The 22,899-nt window shown below is 49.2% G+C and overlaps 1 protein-coding gene across 1 annotated transcript in view; it reads left to right on the top strand.

The window, feature by feature from the left end:
- USH2A (usherin) overlaps window positions 1-22,899 on the top strand; it is a 1,656,840-nt gene that overhangs the window by 443,002 nt on the left and 1,190,939 nt on the right. The window contains exon 19 of the mRNA XM_063919430.1: window positions 16,805-16,949. Within this exon, the coding sequence (XP_063775500.1) occupies window positions 16,805-16,949 (145 nt within the window). The remainder of the gene's footprint in view (window positions 1-16,804; window positions 16,950-22,899) is intronic.

Below are 22,899 nucleotides of genomic sequence, written 5' to 3'. Positions count from 1 at the left end.
ACCGTATTATCAAATGCAGTCCTTTCGTTCACAAAGAAACAAGAAAGTCCGAGGTGCGTCCTTTCTTGCCAGAGGTAGGGGCAGAGGAAAGAAGCTGCACAACGCAGCTAGTTCCCAGGAACAGAAGTCCTCCCCGGCCTCTGCAAAATCCACCGCATGACGCTGGAGCTCCACTGGCGGAGTCAGGCCCAGTGGGGGCACGTCTTCGGAATTTCAGCCACATGTGGGTTCATTCCCAGGTGGATCCCTGGGCAATAGAAATTGTGTCTCAGGGTTACAAGCTGGAATTCGAAGAGGTGCCTCCTCACCGGTATTTCAAATCGGCCCTACCAGCTTCCCTCCAAGAGAGGGAGATAGTGTTAAACGCAATACAAAAATTGTATCTTCAGCAGGTGGTGGTCAAGGTTCCCCTCCTTCAACAGGGAAGGGGTTATTATTCGACCATGTTTGTAGTCCCGAAACCGGACGGTTCGGTCAGACCTATATTGAATTTAAAATCTCTGAACCTATACTTGAAAAGGTTCAAGTTCAAGATGGAATCGCTAACAGCGGTCATCGCGAGCCTGGAAGGGGGGGATGTTATGGTGTCACTGGACATAAAGGATGCGTACCTTCATATCCCCATTTATCCACCTCATCAGGCGTACCTAAGATTTGCGGTACAGGATTGTCATTACCAATTTCAGACGTTGCCGTTTGGTCTCTCAACGGCCCCGAGAATTTTCACCAAGGTAATGGCGGAAATAATGGTGCTCCTGCGGAAGCAAGGTGTCACAATTATCCCGTACTTGGACGATCTCCTCATAAAAGCGAGATCAAGAGAGCAGTTGCTGAACAGCGTATCTCTTTCACTGAAAGTGTTACAGCAACACGGCTGGATTCTCAATATTCCAAAGTCGCAGTTGGTTCCTACGACTCATCTGCCCTTCTTGGGCATGATTCTGGACACGGACCAGAAGAGGGTTTATCTCCCGATAGAGAAGGCCCAAGAACTCATGACTCTGGTCAAGAACCTACTGAAACCAAAACAGGTGTCAGTGCATCTTTGCACTCGAGTCCTCGGCAGGTTCCATGCGACGTGCTCACCTTCTCGAGGGCCGCAGATTCGGCATTCAGGATTGGATCCTGGTGACCACGGACACAAGCCTCCGAGGTTGGGGAGCAGTCACACAGGGAAGAAATTTCCAGGGTCTTTGGTCAAGTCAAGAGACTTGTCTTCACATCAACATCCTGGAGCTAAGGGCCATATGCAACGCCCTACGTCAAGCGGAGACCTTACTTCGCGACCAACCAGTTCTGATCCAGTCAGACAACATCACCGCAGTGGCTCATGTAAATCGCCAAGGTGGCACAAGGAGCAGAGTGGCTATGGCGGAAGCCACCAGAATTCTTCGCTGGCGGAGAAACATGTAAGCGCACTGTCAGCAGTGTTGATTCCGGGAGTGGACAAGTGGGAAGCAGACTTCCTCAGCAGACACGACCTACACCCGGGGGAGTGGGGACTTCATCACGAAGTCTTCGCACAGATTGCAAGTCGGTGGGAACTGCCACAGGTGGACATGATGGCATCCCGCCTCAACAAAAAGCTACAGAGGTACTGCGCCAGGTCAAGAGACCCTCAGGCAGTAGCTGTAGACGCTCTGGTGACACCGTGGGTGTTCCAGTCAGTCTATGTGTTTCCTCCTCTTCCTCTCATACCCAAGGGGTGGAGGATTATAAGAAAAAGAGGCGTGAGAACAATCCTCATTGTTCCAGATTGGCCACGAAGTACCCGGTACCCAGATCTGCAAGAAATGCTCACAGAAGATCCGTGGCCTCTTCCTCTGAGACAGGACCTGTTGCAACAAGGGCCCTGTCTGTTCCAAGACTTACCGCGGCTGCGTTTGAAGGCATGGCAGTTGAACACCGGTTCCTAGCAGAGAAAGGCATTCCGGAGGAGGTCATTAATACGCTGATAAAGGCTAGGAAGGACGTGGCATCTAAACATTATCACCGAATATGGCAAAAATATGTTTCTTGGTGTGAGGCCAGGAAGGCTCCTACGGAAGAGTTCCAGCTGGGCCGTTTCCTTCACTTCCTATAGTCAGGAGTAAATTTGGGCCTTAAATTAGGCTCCATTAGGGTCCAGATTTCGGCCCTATCCATTTTCTTTCAAAAATAGTTGGCTTCTCTACCGGAAGTTCAGACTTTTGTAAAGGGAGTGCTACATATTCAGCCTCCTTTTGTGCCTCCGGTGGCACCTTGGGTTCTTAATGTGGTGTTAAGTTTCCTAAAGTCACACTGGTTTGAGCGGGTGGTATTCATGTGACCGACGGTCGGGAGACCGACGGTCACATGACCTCCTCCAGCATCCCGACCCCCACTATCCTGATGGTCGGCATGCCGACCAACAGGGACTATTTCCACTCGTGGGTGTCCACGACACCCATAGAGTGGGAATAGAACCCGTGGCGACCGTAGGTCGCCACCGAGCCCGCAGCGTGGTGAGCGCAGCGAGCCCGCAAGGGGCTTGCTGCACTCACCCCTCCCCGCCGGGATCCCGGCGTCGGTAAGCTGACCGGCGGTCAGGAGACCGCCGGTCAGCCATACTACACCCGTTTGAACCACTTAAAACGGCGGAGTTCAAATATCTCACGTGGAAGGTGGTCATGTTTTTAGCCTTGGCTTCGGCTAGGCGAGTGTCTGAATTAGCGGCTTTGTCACATAAAAGCACCTATTTGGTCTTCCATATGGATAGAGCAGAATTGCGGACCCGTTCGCAATTTCTGCCGAAAGTGGTATCATCTTTTCATATGAACCAACCTATTGTGGTGCCTGTGGCTACTCGTGACTTGGAGGATTCCGAGTTACTTGATGTGGTCAGGGCTTTGAAAATTTACGTGGCCAGAACGGCTAGAGTCAGGAAAACTGAAGCGCTGTTTGTCCTGTATGCATCCAACAAGATTGGTGCCCCTGCTTCAAAGCAAACTATTGCTCGCTGAATTTGTAACACGATTCAGCAAGCGCATTCTACGGCTGGATTGCCGTTACCATAATCGGTCAAGGCCCATTCCACTAGGAAGGTGGGCTCTTCTTGGGCGGCTGCCCGAGGGGTCTCGGCACTACAGCTGTGTCGAGCTGCTACTTGGTCGGGTTCAAACACTTTTTCAAAATTCGATAAGTTTGATACCCTGGCTGAGGAGGACCTCATGTTTGCTCAATCGGTGCTGCAGAGTCATCCGCACTCTCCCGCCCGTTTGGGAGCTTTGGTATAATCTCCATGGTCCTTACGGAGTCCCCAGCATCCTCTAGGACGTTAAATAAGATTTTACTTACCGGTAAATCTATTTCTCGCAGTTCGTAGAGGATGCTGGGCGCCCGTCCCAAGTGCGGACTACTTCTGCAATACTTGTATATAGTTATTGCTTCAATAAGGGTTACGTTATAGTTGCATCGGTCTTGAACTGATGATATGTTGTTTTCATACTGTTAACTGGGTAGCTATCACAAGTTATACGGTGTGAATGGTGTGGGCTGGTATGAATCTTGCCCTTGAATTAACAAAATCCTTTCCTCGTACTGTCCATCTCCTCAGGGCACAGTTTCTCTAACTGAGGTCTGGAGGAGGGGCATAGAGGGAGGAGCTAGTGCACACCCATTCCTAAAGTTCTTTCTTAGTGCCCATGTCTCCTGCGGAGCCCGTCTATCCCCATGGTCCTTACGGAGTCCCCAGCATCCTCTACGGACTACGAGAAATAGATTTACCGGTAAGTAAAATCTTATTATTCTCATTCTTTAATGGTAACCTAATAATTAAGGATTCTTCCTCTGTTCTGGTCATCTGCGGATGCCGATCACAGGAGACACCCAATGAGAAATGCTTTGTTATTTAAAATAAGATTTTACTTACCGATAAATCTATTTCTCGTAGTCCGTAGTGGATGCTGGGGACTCCGTCAGGACCATGGGGATATAGCGGCTCCGCAGGAGACAGGGCACAATAATAAAAGCTTTAGGATCAGGTGGTGTGCACTGGCTCCTCCCCCTATGACCCTCCTCCAAGCCTCAGTTAGGATACTGTGCCCGGACGAGCGTGCATAATAAGGAAGGATATTGAATCCCGGGTAAGACTCATACCAGCCACACCAATCACACCGTACAACCTGTGATCTGAACCCAGTTAACAGTATGATAACAACGAAGGAGCCTCTGAAAAGATGGCTCACAACAAGAATAACCCGATTTTTGTAACAATAACTATGTACAAGTATTGCAGACAATCCGCACTTGGGATGGGCGCCCAGCATCCACTACGGACTACGAGAAATAGATTTATCGGTAAGTAAAATCTTATTTTCTCTGACGTCCTAGTGGATGCTGGGGACTCCGTCAGGACCATGGGGATTATACCAAAGCTCCCAAACGGGCGGGAGTGTGCGGATGACCCTGCAGCACCGAATGAGAGAACTCCATGTCCTCCTCAGCCAGGGTATCAAATTTGTAGAATTTAGCAAACGTGTTTTCCCCTGACCAAGTAACTGCTCGGCAAAGTTGTAAAGCCGAGACCCCTCGGGCAGTCGCCCAAGATGAGCCCCCTTCCTTTTGGAATGGGCTTTTACCGATTTTGGCTGTGGCAGGCCTGCCACAGAATGTGTAAACTGAATTGTATTACAAATCCAGCGAGCAATCGTCTGCTTAGAAGCAGGAGCACCCATCTTGTTGGGTGCATACAGGCTAAACAGCGAGTCAGATTTTCTGACTCCAGCCTTCCTGGAAACATATTTTTCAGGGCCCTGACAACGTCAAGTAACTTGGAGTCCTCCAAGTCCCTAGTACCCGCAGGTACCACAATAGGTTGGTTCATGTGAAAAACAGAAAACACCTTAAGGAGAAATTGAGGACGAGTCCTCAATTCTGCCCTGTCAGAATGAAAAATTAAGTAAGGGCTTTATATATGATAAAGCCGCCAATTCTGACACACGCCTGGCTGAAGCCAGGGCTAATAGCATCGTCACCTTCCATGTGAGATATTTTAAGTCCACAGTGGTGAGTGGTTCAAACCAATGTGACTTTAGGAAACTCAAAACAACATTGAGATCCCAAGGTGCCACTGGGGCACAAAAGGAGGCTGTATATGCAGTACCCCTTTTACAAACATCTGAACGTCAGGCACTAAAGCCAGTTCTTTCTGGAAGAAATTCGACAGGGCCGAAATTTGAACCTTAATGGACCCTAATTTTAGGCCCATAGACAGTCCTGTTTTCAGTAAATGTAGGAAACGACCCAGTTGGAATTCCTCTGTAGGGGCCTTCTTGGCCCCACACCACGCAACATATCTTCGCCAAATGCGGTGAAAATGTTTTGCGGTCACATCCTTCCTGTCTTCGACCAGGGTAGGGATGACTTCATCTGGAATGCCCTTTCAGGATCCGGCGTTCAACCGCCATGCCGTAAAACGCGGCCGCGGTAAGTCTTGGAACAGACAAGGCCCCTGCTGGAGCAGGTCCTTTCTTAAAGGTAGAGGCCACGGGTCTTCCGTGAACATCTCTTGAAGTTTCGGGTACCAAGTCCTTCTTGGCCAATCCGGAACCACGAGTATCATTCTTACTCATCTCCCTCTTATGATTCTCAGTACTTTTTGTATGAGAGGCATAGGAGGGAACACATACTCTGACTGGTACATCCACAGTGTTACCAGAGCGTCCACCGCTATTGCCTGAGGGTCCCTTGACCTGGCGCAATATCTAGTTTTTTGTTCAGGCGGGACGCCATCATGTCCACCTTTGGTTTTTCACAACGGTTTACAATCATGTGGAAGACTTCCCGATGAAGTCCCCACTCTCCCGGGTGGAGGTCATGCCTGCTGAGGAAGTCTGCTTCCCAGTTTTCCACTCCCGGAATGAACACTGCTGAGAGTGTTATCACATGATTTTTCGCCCAGCGAAGAATCCTTGCAGTTTCTGCCATTTCCCTCCTGCTTCTTGTGCCGCCCTGTCTGTTTACGTGGGCGACTGCCGTGATGTTGTCCCACTGGATCAATACCGGCTGACCTTGAAGCAGAGGTCTTGCTAAGCTTAGAGCATTGTAAATTGCCCTTAGCTCCAGTATATTTATGTGGAGAGAAGTCTCCAGACTCGATCACACTCTCTGGAAATTTTTTCCTTGTGTGACTGCTCCCCAGCCACTCAGGCTGGCATCCGTGGTCACCAGGACCCAGTCCTGAATGCCGAATCTGCGGCCCTTTCATAGATGAGCACTCTGCAGCCACCGCAGAAGAAACACCCTTGTCCTTGGAGACAGGGTTATCCGCTGATGCATCTGAAGATGCGATCCGGACCATTTTTCCAGCAGATCCCACGTAAAGGTTCTTGCGTGAAATCTACCGAATGGGATCGCTTTGTAAGAAACCACCATTTTTCACAGGATCCTTGTGCAATGATGCACTGATACTTTTCCTGGTTTTAGGAGGTTCCTGACTAGCTCGGATAACTCCCTGGCTTTCTTCTCCGGGAGAAAACATCCTTTTCTGGACTGTGTCCAGAATCATCCCTAGGAACAGTAGACGTGTCGTCGGAAAAAACTGCAATTTTGGAATATTTAGAATCCACTCGTGCTGTCGTAGAACTACTTAAGATAGTGCTACTCCGACCTCCAACTGTTCTCTGGACCTTGCCCTTATCAGGAAAGCGTCCATATTTCTTTTAAGAAGAATCATCATTTCGGCCATTACCTTGGTAAAGACCCGGGGTGCCGTGGACAATCCAAACGGCAGCGTCTGAACTGATAGTGACAGTTCTGTACCACGAACCTGAGGTACCCTTGGTGAGAAGGGCAAATTTGGACATGTAGGTAAGCGTCCCTGATATCCAGTGACACCATATCGTCCCCTTCTTCCTGGTTCGCTATCACTGCTCTGAGTGACTCCATCTTGATTTGAACGCTTGTATGTAAGTGTTCAAATATTTCAGATCTCACCTAGCCGTCTGGCTTCAGTACCACAATATAGTGTGGAATGATACCCCTTCCCTTGTTGTAGAAGGAGTACTTTGATTATCACCTGCTGGGAATACAGCCTGTGAATTGTTCCCAATACTGCCTCCCTGTCGGAGGGAGACGTTGGTAAAGCAGACTTCAGGAACTTGTGAGGGGGAGACGTCTCGAATTTCCAATGTACACCTGGAATACTACGTGTAGGATCCAGGAGTCCACTTGTGAGTGAGCCCACTGCGTGCTGAAACTCTTGAGATGACCCCCTACCGCACCTGAGTCCGCTTGTACGGCCCCAGCGTCATGCTGCGGACTTGGCAGAAGCTGTGGAGGGCTTCTGTTCCTGGGAATGGGCTGCCTGCTGCAGTCTTCTTCCCTTTCCTCTACCCCTGGGCAGATATGACTGGCCCTTTTGCCCGCCTGCCCTTATGGGGACGAAAGGACTGAGACTGAAAAGACTGTGTCCTTTTCTGCTGAGATGTGACTTGGGGTAACAAAAGGTGGATTTTTCAGCTGTTGCCATGGCCACCAGGTCCGATGGACCGCCCCTTTATACGGCAATACTTCCATGTGCCGTCTGGAATCTGCATCACCTGACCACTGTCGTCTGGCAGATATGGACATCACATTTACTCTTGATGCCAGAATGCAAATATCCCTCTGCGCATCTCGCATATATAGAAATGCATCCTTAAAATGCTCTATAGTCAATAAAATCTTGTCCCTGTCAAGGGTATCAATATTTTCAGTCAGGAAATCCGACCAAGCCCCCTCAGCGCTGCACATCCAGGCTGAGGCGATTGCTGGTCGTAGTATAACACCAGTATATGTGTATATACTTTTAGGATATTTTTCAGCTTCCTATCAGCTGGCTCCTTGAGGGCTGCCGTATCTGGAGACGGTAACGCCACTTGTTTTTATAAGCGTGTGAGCGCCTTATTCACCCTAAGGTGTGTTTCCCAACTCGCCCTAACTTCTGGCGGGAAAGGGTATACCGCCAATAATTTTCTATCGGAGGAAACCCACGTATCATCACACACTTCATTTAATTTATCTGATTCAGGAAAAACTACAAGTAGTTTATTCACACCCTACATAATACCCTTATTTGTGGTACTTGTAGTATCAGAAATATGTAACACCTCCTTCATTGCCCTTAACATGAAACGTGTGGCCCTAAAGGAAAATACGTTTGTTTCTTCACCGTCGACACTGGAGTCAGTGTCAGTGTCCGTGTCTGTGTCTGTGTCGACCGACTGAGGTAAATGGGCGTTTTTACAAGCCCCTGACGGTGTCTGAGATGCCTGGACAGGTACTAATTTGTTTGCCGGCCGTCTCATGTCGTCAACCGACCTTGCAGCGTGTTGACATTATCACGTAATTCCTAAATAAGCCATCCATTCCAGTGTCGACTCCCTAGAGAGTGACATCACCAATACAGGCAATTTGCTCCGCCTCCTCACCAACATCGTCCTCCTACATGTCGACACACACGTACCGACACACAGCACACACACAGGGAATGCTCTGACAGAGGACAGGACCCCACTAGCCCTTTGGGGAGACAGAGGGAGAGTTTGCCAGCACACACCAAAAACGCTATAATTATACAGGGACAACCCCTTATACAAGTGTTTTCCCTTATAGCATTTTTATATATGTAATCATATCGCCAAATAAGTGCCCCCCCTCTCTGTTTTAACCCTGTTTCTGTAGTGCAGTGCAGGGGAGAGCCTGGGAGCCTTCCTCACAGCAGAGCTGAGCAGGAAAATGGCGCCGTGTGCTGAGGAGAATAGGCCCCGCCCCCTTTTCGGCGGGCTCTTCTCCCGGAGTTTGTGAGATCTGGCAGGGGTTAAATACATCCATATAGCCTCAAGGGCTATATGTGATGTATTTTAGCCATAAAAAGGTATTATACATTGCTGCCCAGGGCGCCCCCCCCAGCGCCCTGCACCCTCAGTGACAGTTGGTGACTGTTGGTGAAGTGTGCTGACAACAATGGCGCACAGCTGCAGTGCTGTGCGCTACCTTATGAAGACTGAAAGTCTTCTGCCGCCTGTTTCTGGACCTCTTCAACTTCGGCATCTGCAAGGGGGGTCGGCGGCACGGCTCCGGGACGAACCCCAGGGTGAGACCTGTGTTCCGACTCCCTCTGGAGCTAATGGTGTCCAGTAGCCTAAGAAGCAAATCCATCCTGCACGCAGGTGAGTTTTCTTCTCTCCCCTAATAAAAAACCTAACTTAAACTTTTATTCTAAGCAGCTCAGGAGAGCCACCTAGATTGCACCCTTCTCGTCGGGCACAAAAATCTAACTGAGGCTTGGAGGAGGGTCATAGGGGGAGGAGCCAGTGCACACCACCTGATCCTAAAGCTTTTATTATTGTGCCCTGTCTCCTGCGGAGCCGCTATATCCCCATGGTCCTGACGGAGTCCCCAGCATCCACTAGGACGTCAGAGAAATAAAGCATTTTCTTCACATGGGAATAATATTAAAAGATATATTTTTTCGTAATAAGTTTTTTCTAATTTTATACATTTTGTTATTTATTTGCTTTATTCCAAGGCTTTCGGTTCCATCGTAGCGGTGTGATCTGTCTCGCCGTGTTAAGCATTCACGTATCCCTGGCAACATCTGCCAATATTCCACCATGAACGAGAACTACGGGGCCTGCCCATAATTTATTAATGAATAAAATATTACGGATCACTTTTTTGAATCCCGATCCCGGCGAGATTACTTCCGCTAAGGAAAGATGCGAATGTCGCGTCCGCTGGGATTTATAGAGACACGCTCACTGGTGGTGACTCTGAACCGCCGCTTGTAACTGTATGGGATGGCAGGAGCGAGCTGTGACACGCCCTCAAAAACGATCTCGACACGCTATGCCCCCATTACAGCCCACAACGCACACTGCAAATAACTTCTTACTGTGACCGTCGTCATATGACCATCGCCCACGCGCAATGTGACTTAGATACGGGTTCAGTGGCAAAAACAAGCTACACTTTTTCCGTCATTGACTGTAAGCCATCTCTGAATGAGGGTCGAGAAATCGTCCTTATCGCCATGGCTGGCTGTGACAATATGTCCCGATATCCCTGATCCCTGTAATCGCTAATGAATACGAGCAATACGCCTCAGTAACAAAGCGTTGCTATACACCAGGCTAGTAACGCAACAAGTCTAGATGGTTAGAGGAGCTCAGTCTTCCCGTCATCCCTGCAGCAACCACAATCGCACATCACAAATATCCTTTCTCTGACGTCCTAGTGGATGCTGGGAACTCTGAAAGGACCATGGGGAATAGCGGCTCCGCAGGAGACTGGGCACAACTAAAGAAAGCTTTAGGTCACCTGGTGTGCACTGGCTCCTCCCACTATGACCCTCCTCCAAGCCTCAGTTAGATTTTGTGCCCGGCCGAGGTTGGATGCACACTAGGGGCTCTCCTGAGCTTCTAGAAAGAAAGTATATAATTAGGTTTTTTATTTTACAGTGAGACCTGCTGGCAACAGGCTCACTGCAGCGAGGGACTAATGGGAGAAGAAGCGAACCTGCCTGCTTGCAGCCAGCTTGGGCTTCTTAGGCTACTGGACACCATTAACTCCAGAGGGATCGACCGCAGGCCCGTCCTTGGTGTTCGGTCCCGGAGCCGCGCCACCGTCCCCCTTACAGAGCCAGAAGCATGAAGATGGTCCGGAAAATCGGCGGCAGAAGACTTCAGTCTTCACCAAGGTAGCGCACAGCACTGCAGCTCCTCATACACACTTCACACTCCGGTCACTGAGGGTGCAGGGCGCTGGGGGGGGGGCGCCCTGAGCAGCAATAAAAACACCTTGGCTGGCAAAATAATCACAATATGTAGCCCCAGAGGCTATATATGTGATAAATACCCCTGCCAGAATCCATAAAAAAGTGGGAGAAAAGTCCGTGAAAAAGGGGCGGAGCTATCTCCCTCGGCACACTGGCGCCATTTTCTCTTCACAGTGTAACTGGAAGACAGCTCCCCAGGCTCTCCCCTGTAGTTTTCAGGCTCAAAGGGTTAAAAAGAGAGGGGGGGGGGGCACTAAATTTAGGCGCAATATTGTTTATACAAGCAGCTATTGGGGAAAATTCACTCAGTGATAGTGTTTATCCCTACATTATATAGCGCTCTGGTGTGTGCTGGCATACTCTCTCTCTGTCTCCCCAAAGGGCTATGTGGGGTCCTGTCCTCAGTCAGAGCATTCCCTGTGTGTGTGCGGTGTGTCGGCACGGCTGTGTCGACATGTTTGATGAGGAGGTTTATGTGGAGGCGGAGCAGATGCCGATAAATGGGATGTCGCCCCCTGTGGGCCGACACCAGAGTGGATGGATAGGTGGAAGGTATTAACCGACAGTGTCAACTCCTTACATAAAAGGCTGGATGACGTAACAGCTATGGGACAGCCGGCTTCTCAGCCCGCGCCTGCCCAGGCGTCTCAAAGGCCATCAGGGGCTCAAAAACGCCCGCTCCCTCAGATGGCAGACACAGATGTCGACACGGAGTCTGACTCCAGTGTCGACGAGGTTGAGACATATACACAATCCTCTAGGGACATCCGTTACATGATCCCGGCAATAAAAAATGTGTTACACATTTCTGACATTAACCCAAGTACCACTAAAAAAGGGTTTTATGTTTGGGGAGAAAAAGCAGGCAGTGTTTTCTTCCCCCATCCAATGAGTGAATGAAGTGTGAAAAAGCGTGGGTTCCCCCGATAAGAAACTGATAATTTGTAAAAAGTTACTGATGGCGTACCTTTTCCCGCCAGAGGATAAGTTACGCTGGGAGATATCCCCTAGGGTGGATAAGGCGCTCACACGTTTGTCAAAAAAGGTGGCACTGCTGTCTTAGGATACGGCCGCTTTGAAGGTACCTGCTGATAAAAAGCAGGAGGCTATCCTGAAGTCTGTATTTACACACTCAGGTACTAGACTGAGACCTGCAGATAGTGCTGCTGCAGCGTGGTCTGTAACCCTGTCAAACAGGGATACTATTTTGCGAACATAAGACGTTGTCTTATATATGAGGGATGCACAGAGGGATATTTTGCCGGCTGGCATCCAGAATTAATGCAATGTCCATTCTGTCAGGAGGGTATTAGAGACCCGACACTGGACAGGTGATGCTGACTTTAAAAGGCACATAGAGCCTTATAAGGGTGAGGAATTGTTTGGGGATGGTCTCTGGGACCTCATATCCACAGCAACAGCTGGGAAGAAAATTTTTTACCTCAGTTTTCCTCACAGACTAAGAAAGCACTGTATTATCAGGTACAGTCCTTTCGGCTTCAGAAAAGCAAGCGGGTCAAAGGCGCTTCCTTTCTGCACAGAGACGAGGGAAGAGGGAAAAAGCTGCACCAGTCAGCCAGTTCCCAGAATCAAAATTCTTCCCCCGCTTCCTCTGAGTCCACCGCATGACGCGGGGGCTCCACAGGCGTAGCCAGGTACGGTGGGGGGCCGCCTCAAAAATTTCAGCGATCAGTGGGCTCGCTCACAGGTGGATCCCTGGATCCTTCAAGTAGTATCTCAGGGGTACAGGCTGGAATTCGAGACGTCTCCCCCCCGCCGTTTCCTCAAATCGGCCTTGCCGACAACTCCCTCAGGCAGGGAGGCTGTGCTAGAGGCAATTCACAAGCTGTATTCCCAGCAGGTGATAGTCAAGGTGCCCCTACTTCAACAAGGACGGGGTTACTATTCCACACTGTTTGTGGTACCGAAACCGGACGGTTCGGTGAGACCCATTTTAAATTTGAAGTCCTTGAACACATACATAAAAAAATTCAAGTTCAAGATGGAATCGCTCAGGGCGGTTATTGCAAGCCTGGAGGAGGGGGATTACATGGTATCCCTGGACATCAAGGATGCTTACCTACATGTCCCCATTTACCATCCTCACCAGGAGTACCTCAGATTTGTGGTACAGGATTGCCATTACCAATTCCAAACACTGCCGTTTGGACTGTCCACGGCACCGAGGGTCTTTACCAAGGTAATGGCAGAAATGATGATACTCCGTCGAAAAAAGGGAGTTTTTAATTATCCCGTACTTGGACGATCTCCTTATAAAGGCGAGGTCCATGGAGCAGTTGTTGGTCGGAGTAGCACTATCTCGGGAAGTGCTACATCAGCACGGATGGATTCTATACATTCCAAAGTCACAGCTGGTTCCTACCACACGCCTGCTGTTCCTGGGGATGGTTCTGGACACAGAACAGAAAAAAGTGTTTCTCCCGCAGGAGAAAGCCAAGGAGCTGTCATCTCTAGTCAGAGACCTCCTGAAACCAAAACAGGTATCGGTGCATCACTGCACACGAGTCCTGGGAAAAATGGTAGCTTCTTACGAAGCAAAATTCCATTCGGCAGGTTCCATGCAAGAACCTTTCAGTGGGACCTCTTGGACAAGTGGTCGGAATCGCATCTTCAGATGCATCGGCTGATAACCCTGTCTCCAAGGACCAGGGTATCTCTACTGTGGTGGCTGCAGAGTGCTCATCTTCAAGAGGGCCGCAGATTCGGCATACAGGACTGGGTCCTGGTGACCACGGATGCCAGCCTTCGAGGCTGGGGGGCAGTCACACAGGGAAGAAATTTCCAAGGACTTTGGTCAAGTCAGGAGTCGTCCCTACACATAAATATTCTGGAACTGAGGGCCATTTACAATGCCCTAAGTCTGGCAAGGCCTCTGCTTCAAAACCAGCCGGTACTGATCCAATCAGACAACATCACGGCAGTCGCCCATGTAAACCGACAGGGCGGCACAAGAAGCAGGATGGCGATGGCAGAAGCCACAAGGATTCTCCGATGGGCGGAAAATCACGTCTTAGCACTGTCAGCAGTGTTCATTCCGGGAGTGGACAACTGGGAAGCAGACTTCCTCAGCAGACACGACCAACACCCGGGAGAGTGGGGACTTCATCCAGAAGTCTTCCAACTGTTGGTAAACCGTTGGGAAAGGCCACAGGTGGACATGATGGCGTCCCGCCTAAACAAAAAACTAGATATTGCGCCAGGTCAAGGGACCCTCAGGCAATAGCTGTGGACGGTCTAGTGACACCGTGGGTGTACCAGTCGGTTTATGTATTCCCTCCTCTGCCTCTCATACCAAAGGTACTGAGAATAATAAGAAAACGAGGAGTAAGAACGATACTCGTGGTTCCGGATGGGCCAAGAAGAGCTTGGTACCCAGAACTTCAAGAAATAATATCAGAGGACCCATGGCCTCTACCGCTCAGACAGGATCTGCTACAGCAGGGGCCCTGTCTGTTCCAAGACTTACCGCGGCTGCGTTGGACGGCATGGCGGTTGAATTCCGGATCCTAAAGCAAAAGGGCATTCCGGAGGAAGTCATTCCTACGCTGATAAAAGCCAGGAAAGAAGTAACCGCAAACCATTATCACCGTATTTGGCGAAAATATGTTGCGTGGTGTGAGGCCAGGAAGGCCCCAGCAGAGGAATTTCAGCTGGGTCGTTATCTGCACTTCCTACAGTCAGGAGTGACTATGGGCCTAAAATTGGGTTCCATTAAGGTCCAGATTTCGGCTCTGTCGATTTTCTTCCAGAAAGAACTGGCTTCACTGCCTGGAGTTCAGACATTTGTAAAGGGAGTGCTACATATTCAGCCCCTTTTTTGTGCCTTCTGTGGCACCTTGGTGTCTCAACGTGGTGTTGAGTTCTTAAAATCACATTGGTTTGAGCCACTTAAAACTGTGGATTTGAAATATCTCACGTGGAAAGTGGTCATGTTATTGGCCTTGGCTTCGGCCAGGTGTGTGTCAGAATTGGCGGCTTTGTCATGTAAAAGCCCTTATCTGATTTTCCATATGGATAGGGCAGAATTGAGGACTCGTCCCCAGTTTCTCCCTAAGGTGGTATCAGCTTTTCACTTGAACCAACCTATTGTGGTGCCTGCGGCTACTAGGGACTTGGAAGATTCCAAGTTACTGGACGTAGTCAGGGCCTTAAAAATTTATATTTCCAGGACGGCTGGAGTCAGGAAAACGGACTCATTTTTTTATCCTGTAGGCACCCAACAAAATAGGTGCTCCTGCTTCAAGTTCTAAGCAGACTGTTGCTCGCTGAATTTGTAGCACAATTCAGCTGGAGCATTCTGCGGCTGGATTGCCGCATCCTAAATCAGTAACAGCCCATTCCACGAGGAAAGTGGGCTCATCTTGGGCGGCTGCCCGAGGGGTCTCGGCTTTACAACTTGCCGAGCTGCAACTTGGTCAGCGGCAAACACGTTTGCTAAATTCTACAAATTTGATACCCTGGCTGAGGAGGACCTGGAGTTCTCTCATTCGGTGCTGCAGAGTCATCCGCACTCTCCCGCCCGTTTGGGAGCTTTGGTATAATCCCCATGGTCCTTACGGAGTTCCCAGCATCCACTAGGACGTCAGAGAAAATAAGATTTTACTCACCGGTAAATCTATTTCTCGTAGTCCGTAGTGGATGCTGGGCGCCCATCCCAAGTGCGGATTGTCTGCAATACTTGTATATAGTTATTGCCTAACTAAAGGGTTATTGTTGAGCCATCTGTTGAGAGGCTCAGTTATATTTCATACTGTTAACTGGGTATAGTATCACGAGTTATATGGTGTGATTGGTGTGGCTGGTATGAGTCTTACCCGGGATTCAAAATCCTTCCTTATTGTGTCAGCTCTTCCGGGCACAGTATCCTAACTGAGGTCTGGAGGAGGGGCATAGAGGGAGGAGCCAGTGCACACCAGATAGTACCTAATCTTTCTTTTAGAGTGCCCAGTCTCCTGCGGAGCCCGTCTATTCCCCATGGTCCTTACGGAGTTCCCAGCATCCACTACGGACTACGAGAAATAGATTTACCGGTGAGTAAAATCTTATTTTTTCCGTCATTGACTGTAAGCCATCTCTGAATGAGGGTCGAGAAATCGTCCTTATCTCCATGGCTGGCTGTGACAATATGTCCCGATATCCCTGTAATCGCTAATGAATACGAGCAATACGCCTCAGTAACAAAGCGTTGCTATACACCAGGCTAGTAACGCAACAAGTCTAGATGGTTAGAGGAGCTCAGTCTTCCCGTCATCCCTGCAGCAACCACAATCGCACATCACAAATATCCTTTATGTGGTTCACAATTTCCCTATTTTGTTTTAAAACGTTAATTGTAATATAAAATGCAATTTTTTATGACAAACCCAAAACCTAGTTCTTCCTGCGATACAGTGTTCATGGAGAACGTACTGCATTACGGGGGTCATTCCGAGTTGTTCGCTCGCTAGCAGTTTTTAGCAGCCGTGCAAACGCATTGTCGCCGCCCACTGGGGAGTGTATTTTCGCTTTGCGGAAGTGCGAACGCCTGTGCAGCAGAGCGCCTGCAAAAACATTTTGTGCAAAACAAGACCAGCCCTGTAGTTACTCTTCGTGTGCGTTGATTCTAACGTTGGAGGGACAGCTTTTGACGTCACAAACCCACCCAGCGTTCGCCCAGCCACGCCTGCGTTTTTCCCTGGCACGCCTGCGTTTTTCCAAACACTCCCTGAAAACGGTCAGTTGCCACGCTGAAACGCCCCCTTCCTGTCAATCTTCTTGCGTCCGACAGTGCGACTGAAACGTCGCTAGAACCTGTGCACAACCACAACGGGCTTTGTACCCGTACATCTCGCGTGCGCATTGCGGTGCATACGCATGCGCAGATTAGCCGTTTTTTACACTGATTGCTACGCAGCGAACAACGGCATCTAGCGATCAACTCGGAATGACCCCCATAGACTGGAACATATGTTGGTATTCAGTAATCGCCCTGATCTGCTGAGTAAATGAATGGCTTTATCCCCCCAGGTGATCTACGTCGCTGAGAGTCATGAACTATTTTATGCAGTGACCGGGCTGGAGCCCTACCGTGATTACACATTCACTGTCACCCTCTGCAATAAGGTTGGTTGTGTGACCAGTGACCCTGGACTCGGAAAGACTTTATCTTCAGGTAAGTGGCTTCTATAACCCGTCTGTCACTCATGCTGTAATAAAGCACAAGCTATGGAACATACTAGCCAAGTGAAAGTCTGTCATATAAAGATGAAAGTAAAGAATAAATCCACTGATGTACTGGAGACGCTGAGTTTCATCCCGCTGGAGACGCTGACCTGTGAGCGCGTTACAATCTGTGTGATTGGACATGTGTTGTAAGATGTAATAGCGACATAACGTGCAAAATCTCATATGCACACACAACACAGACTTTTCTTTGCGTTATGTACCTCAGGGCATTTGGAAATGGGCGCCTCAAACATAGTGCAACATGGCGGAGCAGAAATAGTCCCAGTAGAAGCGTAGGATGAGAGAGCTGTGCCGCCTCAGAACAGGCGGGAAGCTGAAGTCCACTAGTGGAGATTACATCGCCCTGCGCAGCCTCTATATGGCAAGGCGCGGGCCTAACCACATGTCCTCTCCACCCTGTCATCTCATTACTCAGCATAGTATAATCTCACCTGTGTGTCTACCTCATACCTCACTAGGAATGCCCTCACTCCCCCCAACTCCTTCTCTCTGGCTGGGAAATTGCTGCTCTCCCTGTCCTGGGGCCACTATACCCCACACATCACTGTTGTGCCCCGGTGCCAGTCTGTACGCTACCCATATTGAGGCACATAATGGTTCCAAAGCTGCTTTTGTCCCTACTTATCCATCCAGGTCATTGTAGTGTAACCACGACGTGGGGCTCCGATGTCTGCTTCTTTATAACGCTCTGTGTGCTGATAAATTCCTCTCACAGGCTAGAGAAAAGTAGGGAGCGCTCATTACTAATATACAGTACTGTAAGTGCAGGCGTCATACTGGTGAGGCTATTATGCGCAGCACGGATGGTGTAATGTTATCATCACAGTACTGAGTCCCACCATGGCTCTGTGTGGAGTTTGTATATTCTTCCAATAGGCCCCATTATAGTACATAATGTAATGGGCCTCTGTGGGGGGCAATGTGTGTGTTTTTCCTGTGGGGGCCAATGAGTTTTATTTTTTTTTCTTGTGTAAAGTTTTTTATCTGCGCTTGCGTCTGAGTTACAGCGAGCACGCATGCACTGCGCTGGTGTTTGTGCAGAGTCAGACGCTCGCACCTAGAAATGTATAAGGAATGTGTTGGGCGTTCCTGTGTGGTTACTGGGGGCTGGCTAATCAGACGCAGATATAACGTAGTGTGGGCGTGTTGCTGAAACTGTTTACATATAATGATATTGGGGTAAATTTACTAAGGTGGGAGAACTGGTGACGTTGCTCATAGCAACCAATCAGATTCTTTCTATTATCTTCTAGAAGCAGTTACATAAATGTTACTTAGAATCTGACTGGTTGCTATGAGCAACATCACCAGTTCTAAAAACCTCCCACCTTAGTAAATGTCCCCCATTGAATTGCTCACATTGGAGGCTACTCAGATGGATGATCTGCACCTACAGTAGCATAGGACTGGTGAACGTTACAATGGTGCGACTGATGGCGTCTAAAGACTCACAAAGCGTTATTGCAGCATCTGTAGACACTGAAAGTGGCGTCTCTGTCCTTGTATATCTGGATGTACACCAGGGAAGGGCATTGTAGCGTCATTAACATAAAGTCACAGACGCAACTGCAGCAAAAGATGCAAGACAGGCCGCAACTGCGCCCAACTCAGGCTCAGACCTATAAGGAGGAATCCTGCCCCCTCAGACTCCACCCCCTCAACAGACTCCACCCCCAGTAGGGCTGCTGTCAAAAATTTCTTGGGCAGGTTTTCCATCCCAATCCACTCCTGCCCTGTAGCATACTGGGGATGGGGGGGGGGGGGGGGGGCAGTGACATAAATAGGGGGCTCTGTGTGGCATACTGGGGGGCACTAGGACAATATTAATATGGGAGGCTATATGGCATACTAGGGGGGGAGGGACACTGGGAAAATACTAAAATGGGGACCATGTGACATACTGAGGGGGGCACTTCCTGGCTGCTTTGACATTGGTTTGGTGGTACAGTGTTACCTCAGTTATCATGTAGGAGCGATTGTATTAATATGTCAGTTCTCCACCAGCTTCACCACCTGATCAGTTTAAAATGTTGGACATTGCAATATTTGGGTTGATCAGAGAGGATTGATGGCCATTTGAGGGGAGCAGGCATATGGGGGTGCAGTGCAGCAGCAGCACCGTGTCCGCACTGCCTATTACACTGACTTCTGGCCCGTACATCACTGGGCTCATTTTCCGTGCTGCTCATATGCGGCCCGGGGCGTGATCTGCAAACAGCGACATGGTGGTAATACATCATGGAGGTCACGCAGCCACACAATGCACTGCAGTGACTGACTCACTGAGGCTGCTGCTAAGGGTAAGGGAGGGCAAGTGAGGGAGCCTCTACTGCAAGTTCTGCAACATGTTCCATGGAAGCTCTGTCTTCATATCTGCTCAGTCTTCTGTGGGGGGAAATTAATGTGTTTTCTTTTCCTGTGGGAAACAATGTCTGGTTTTATTCCTGGGGTGCAATGTGTGTTCTTTGTTACTGTGGGAGGGGATGCCGTTGGAATGGGGGCTCCACAAATTCTTCTCACACGGTGTTAGTAGACCTGGGGCCGCATCTGGGCTTGATTATAACTTTGTGTATGAATGTAGTGGAATATCTATTCTCTACAGCAGTGTTTCTCACACTCAGCCCTCAGGAACCCCAAAACTCAGCCCTCAGGAACCCCAAAACTCAGCCCTCAGGAACCCCAAAACTCATCCCTCAATAACCCCAAAACTCAGCCCTCAAGAGCCCAAAACTCATCCCTCAGGAACCCCAAAACTCAGCCCTCAGGAACACCAACAGTTCATGATTTCCAGGCCACTTGTGGATCTCTATAATATGTCAGTTAGGAATGAATGCAGCACATATTCTATAGTGTGTCAGTAATGAATGATGACACCTGTGCACCAGCTAGGAAAACCTGCACTGCTGGGGCCCTGAGGATTGAGTCTGAGAAATACGGCTCTAGAGCAAAAGCTACTGACTAGTGTAAGTGTCATAAGTGACTGAGGAATGTCCTGCATATAATGTGAGATCCTATCTGGGATAATGCACACCCTTCTATACATGATAGAGATAATAAGATTTTACTTACCGATAAATCTATTTCTCGTAGTCCGTAGTGGATGCTGGGACTCCGTAAGGACCATGGGGAATAGCGGCTCCGCAGGAGACAGGGCACAAAATAAAAGCTTGAGATATCAGGTGGTGTGCACTGGCTCCTCCCCCTATGACCCTCCTCCAAGCCAGTTAGGATACTGTGCCCGGACGAGCGTACATAATAAGGAAGGATATTGAATTCCGGGTAAGACTCATACCAGCCACACCAATCACACCGTACAACTCGTGATCTGAACCCAGTTAACAGTATGATAAATTTAAAGGAGCCTCTGAAAGGATGGCTCAACAATAATAACCCGAATTTTTTGTAACAATAACTATATACAAGTATTGCAGACAATCCGCACTAGGGATGGGCGCCCAGCATCCACTACGGACTACGAGAAATAGATTTATCGGTAAGTAAAATCTTATTTTCTCTAACGTCCTAAGTGGATGCTGGGACTCCGTAAGGACCATGGGGATTATACCAAAGCTCCCAAACGGGCGGGAGAGTGCGGATGACTCTGCAGCACCGAATGAGAGAACTCCAGGTCCTCCTCAGCCAGGGTATCAAATTTGTAGAATTTAGCAAACGTGTTTGCCCCTGACCAAGTAGCTGCTCGGCAAAGTTGTAAAGCCGAGACCCCTCGGGCAGCCGCCCAAGATGAGCCCACTTTCCTTGTGGAATGGGCTTTTACTGATTTTGGCTGTGGCAATCCTGCCACGGAATGTGCAAGCTGAATTGTACTACAAATCCAACGAGCAATCGTCTGCTTTGAAGCAGGAGCACCCAGCTTGTTGGGTGCATACAGGATAAACAGCGAGTCAGTTTTCCTGACTCCAGCCGTCCTGGAAACATATATTTTCAAGGCCCTGACAACGTCCAGCAACTTAGAGTCCTCTAAGTCCCTAGTAGCCGCAGGTACCACAATAGGTTGGTTCATGTGAAATGCAGAAACCACCTTAGGTAGAAATTGAGGACGAGTCCTCAATTCCGCCCTGTCAGAATGAAAATTTAGGTAAGGGCTTTTACATGATAAAGCCGCCAATTCTGACACACGCCTAGCTGAAGCCAAGGCCAACAGCATCGACACCTTCCACGTGAGATATTTTAAATCTACCGTAGACAATGGTTCAAACCAGTGTGATTTTAGAAATCTCAACACAACATTGAGATCCCAAGGTGCCACTGGAGGCACAAAAGGAGGCTGTATGTGCAGCACCCCTTTCACAAATGTCTGAACTTCAGGTACTGAAGCCAGTTCTTTCTGGAAGAATATCGACAGGGCCGAAATTTGAACCTTAATGGACCCTAATTTTAGGCCCATAGACAGTCCTGTTTGCAGGAAATGCAAGAAACGACCCAGTTGAAATTCCTGTGTAGGGGCCTTCTTGGCCTCACACCACGCAACATATTTACGCCAAATGCGGTGATAATGTTTTGCGGTTACTTCCTTTCTGGCTTTTACCAGAGTAGGGATGACATCTTCTGGAATGCCCTTGTCCTTCAGGATCCGGCGTTCAACCGCCATGCCGTCAAACGCAGCCGCGGTAAGTCTTGGAACAGACAAGGCCCCTGCAGTAGCAGGTCCTGTCTTAGAGGTAGAGGCCACGGTTCGTCCGTGAGCATCTCTTGAAGTTCCGGGTACCAAGACCTTCTTGGCCAATCCGGAACCACAAGTATAGTTCTTACTCCTCTCCTTCTTATGATTCTCAATACTTTCGGTATGAGGGCAGAGGAGGGAATACATACACTGACTGGTACACCCACGGCGTTACCAGAGCGTCCACTGCTATTGCCTGAGGGTCCCTTGACCTGGCGCAATATCTGTCCAGTTTTTTGTTTAGACGTGACGCCATCATGTCCACCTTTGGTCTTTCCCAACGGTTTACAATTTGCTGGAAGACTTCTGGGTGAAGTCCCCACTCTCCCGGTTGAAGGTCGTGTCTGCTGAGGAAGTCTGCTTCCCAGTTGTCCACTCCCGGAATGAACACTGCTGACAGTGCTATCACATGATTTTCCGCCCAGCGAAGAATCCTTGCAGTTTCTGCCATTGCCCTCCTGCTTCTCGTGCCGCCCTGTCTGTTTATGTGGGCGACTGACGTGATGTTGTCCGACTGGATCAACACCGCCTGACCCTGAAGCAGAGGTTTTGCTTGAATTAAGGCATTGTAAATGGCCCTTAGTTCTAGAATGTTTATATGAAGAGATGTTTCCATGCTTGACCACAAGCCCTGGAAATTCCTTCCCTGTGTGACTGCTCCCCAGCCTCTCAGGCTGGCATCCGTGGTTACCAGGATCCAATCCTGAATGCCAAATCTGCGGCCCTCTAGTAGATGAGCCCTCTGAAGCCACCACAGGAGAGACACCCTTGTCCTTGGCGACAGGGTTATCCGTTGATGCATCTGAAGATGCGATCCGGACCATTTTCCCAGTAGATCCCACTGAAAAGTTCTTGCATGGAATCTTCCGAATGGAATCGCTTCGTAAGAAGCCACCATTTTTCCCAGGACCCTTGTGCACTGATGCACTGAGACCTGTCCTGGTTTTAGGAGGTTCCTGACTAGCTCGGATAACTCCCTGGCCTTCTCCTCCGGGAGAAACACCTTCTTCTGGACTGTGTCCAGAATCATTCCTAAGAACAGTAGACGTGTCGTTGGAATCAGCTGCGATTTTGGAATATTTAGAATCCATCCGTGCTGACTTAGCACTACCTGAGATAGTGCCACTCCGACTTCTAACTGTTCCTTGGTTCTTGTCCTTATCAGGAGATCGTCCAAGTAAGGGATAATTAAGAT

This window comes from Pseudophryne corroboree, chromosome 4 (genome assembly GCF_028390025.1).
Source record: "Pseudophryne corroboree isolate aPseCor3 chromosome 4, aPseCor3.hap2, whole genome shotgun sequence".
Lineage (NCBI taxonomy): Eukaryota > Metazoa > Chordata > Amphibia > Anura > Myobatrachidae > Pseudophryne > Pseudophryne corroboree.
Note: the sequence above shows the minus strand (reverse complement) of the source record. Positions and strands in the feature narration are given on the sequence as shown.